This window comes from Lipotes vexillifer, unplaced genomic scaffold, assembly GCF_000442215.2.
Source record: "Lipotes vexillifer unplaced genomic scaffold, Lipotes_vexillifer_v1.1 scaffold472, whole genome shotgun sequence".
Lineage (NCBI taxonomy): Eukaryota > Metazoa > Chordata > Mammalia > Artiodactyla > Lipotidae > Lipotes > Lipotes vexillifer.
The window spans coordinates 2,101,441-2,103,898 of NW_006797698.1; the positions used below are offsets into that span (position 1 = coordinate 2,101,441).

The 2,458-nt window shown below is 62.5% G+C and overlaps 1 protein-coding gene across 3 annotated transcripts in view; it reads right to left on the bottom strand.

Annotated features, from left to right (window-relative positions):
- NOS3 (nitric oxide synthase 3) overlaps window positions 1–2,458 on the bottom strand; it is an 18,504-nt gene that overhangs the window by 4,532 nt on the left and 11,514 nt on the right. For all 3 annotated transcript variants that reach the window (XM_007469838.1, XM_007469839.1, XM_007469840.1), the window contains exons 17-19: window positions 629–761; window positions 423–501; window positions 120–307 (exon numbers count right to left, since the gene is read on the bottom strand). In XM_007469838.1, coding sequence (XP_007469900.1) covers window positions 120–307; window positions 423–501; window positions 629–761 — 400 coding nt within the window. The remainder of the gene's footprint in view (window positions 1–119; window positions 308–422; window positions 502–628; window positions 762–2,458) is intronic.

The following is a 2,458-nucleotide window of genomic DNA, read 5'->3' on the forward strand; positions in this document are numbered from 1 at the left end:
CCAGCAACAAGGCCAGCCCGTCAGGAGGCGGCACAGAGCCTGTGAGTGGAGGTGGCCACCTTCTACCAGATCCTGAACCTGAGGGGACCCTGGAGACCAGAGGGATGGAGCCCCCTCACCTGGGCTGCCCTTCTCCAGCTGCTCCACTGCCACAGACTCAGTGGGCGGTGGCGGGTCCTCCACGCGGCTCATCAGCGCCTCCACGAGCCCCGGCCGGTTGGGTGGGCAGATGCCTATGTGGTCCCCCGGCTGGTACTGGAGCCCCTCCTGGCTTCCAGTGTCCAGGCGCACCAGGATTGTGGCCCGGCTGGGGGTGGGGAGAGGGGGCAGTTATAGGAGGGCTGGGCAGGAGCGGGGAGGAGCCAGGGTCTGGGGCACGAGGGGCAGGGGCCGGCGTGGTGGGGCCGATTGGTCCTCCTCACGTGGACTTGCTGCTTTGCAGGTTTTCCACCAAGAGGACTGTGGCCTGGAACATCTTCCGCCTGTGCACGTGGATCAGGCCTGAGGGGTGGGGGACAGATGAGACAGAGCCAGAGCCAGGGACCCTGGCCTGGCCCCTGAGTGAGTCAGTCCCGGGCCCTGGGGGAGCTGGGGGTCCAGCAGAGTCAGGGTGAAATCAGGGCCGCACCTGGCAGCAGCTGGAGGCCCTCGGCCTGGGCGCTCAGCCGGTACCTCTGGCGTTTCCAGCTCCGTTTGGGGCTGAAGATGTCCTGGGCCGCGGCCTGGGCATCCTCCCCCACACAGAACGTCTCACAGGAGGCCTGGGGGGTGAGGAGGTGAGGGCTGAGGCCCTCCGGCCACCAGGAAGGGCCTGGCAGCGAGCAGCTCAGTGGCGCTGATGCGGGAGATGGAGCTGGGCCTGCTGGGGCCCCAGTCGCCACCTCCCATTCCTGGGGCTGCCGGAGCAGAGGCGCCTGTCTCAGACTCGCACCTGTGGGACAGGCAGCCCCGGGGGCAGGAGGGAGAGTGGAACCGAAACGGAGGCTGAGGCTGACGGCATCGTGTCCTTCAGCCCATTTCGTGTCTTGGCCGCTATGTTAGCTATTTCTTTGCATGTATTTTTGTCACATCCACCCGTTAGTTAATCTGGTGAGTGTTAATCTCGTGTCTCAAGGAGCACAGAGCTTGGCACACGGAAGCTTCAGCGAACGCATCTACGCGTTCAGACCTGTGTTCACATTCTCACTCCTAGACTTAACAGCTTGCAGGCCTCCGTTTCCCTATCTTTACACCTCCTTAGGGTCTGCTGAAGATTAAATGACATGCTTATATAAAGCCCTTAAGTGCTCCTGGAGTGGGCACAGAATTCCGGTGGCCTCGGGAGGGGTCTCCGGCTGGTCTATCTTCCCCTGCACTGCACACCAGGGGCTAGAGGGGGCCCCTGGGGCAGGACCCCTGGGAGGGTGTGTATCCTATTTGTTTCTGCTCAGGTGCAAGCCTGGCAAACCGCTTGGCCAGCCATCAGCTTGAAATCGAGGGCTCACCCATGACTGGTTGCTCCCATCCGTATCACCAGTGCTGTTAATCTTTCTTTTGTGTGTGTAAAGTCTTATATCTTTTCCTTCCTTCCTTGGCCCCCTCCCTTCCTTCCTACCCCCACTGCTCCCACCCTGCTTAGCTCAGAGCCTTCCTGCTTCTGGCTGGATGCTCCTCCCGTTGGCCCTGCGTCTCTAAAGTGGTGTCCTCAGGCCTCAGGCCCTCTCCTGCCTTCTCCTGCCCCACTCCCAGCTTCCTGCCGATTCCGTGTCTGGATTCTTTAGTCTTGTTTCCCATTCCCTCTTTGCCCAGCAAACACTGCACCTGTGCTGGCCGGCCCTCCTGCTGGGATGCCCTCCTCCTTGCCATCAGTCCAGACCCGCTGAGCTCAAGCCTGGGGACCTTGGCGGGGCCAGCGCTGCCCTGGAGCGGTGTTAGGACTGCGAGAAGGAGGCCCGTTCAGCTCCAGGCATGATCCCCAGACCAGGCAGAGCTGCTCTGGAGGAAGCCCAGGCTTAGGAAGTCATAGCCCTGGGCTGGCCCCTCCTGTACTCCCCTAGCCTAGGACCCCCTCCAGTCCAGGCACGGCCCCAAACCTGCCTAGCCTCTGACTTCCTGTAGTTTCTCAGCTTCAGCCCTCGACTCTGACTAACCCTCTCTTGATCCTTCCCTTCTCCCTCCATCCTGCCCTGCACCCCTCCCTCTGTGCCTGTGGGGGAGGGGGCGGGCAGCCCTGAGGCTCCCGCCTGCGCCTGCAGGGGCCCTAGCTGCTCCACCCATGCTGTCAGGGCCATGTCGTCCCTCACCACTCGGGACTCAGCCAGAAGGGCTGGCTGTGCAGTGGCAAAACGAGGGTGGATTTTGGAGGAACAGGAAGGGGCCAGAGAACCCGACGAGTCCGGGCATCAGTGAGGGCCCCACCTCCGTAGGTATGGCAGGTCTCGGGAGCAGATGTCCAGGCTGGAGTGACTCAGAATTGGGG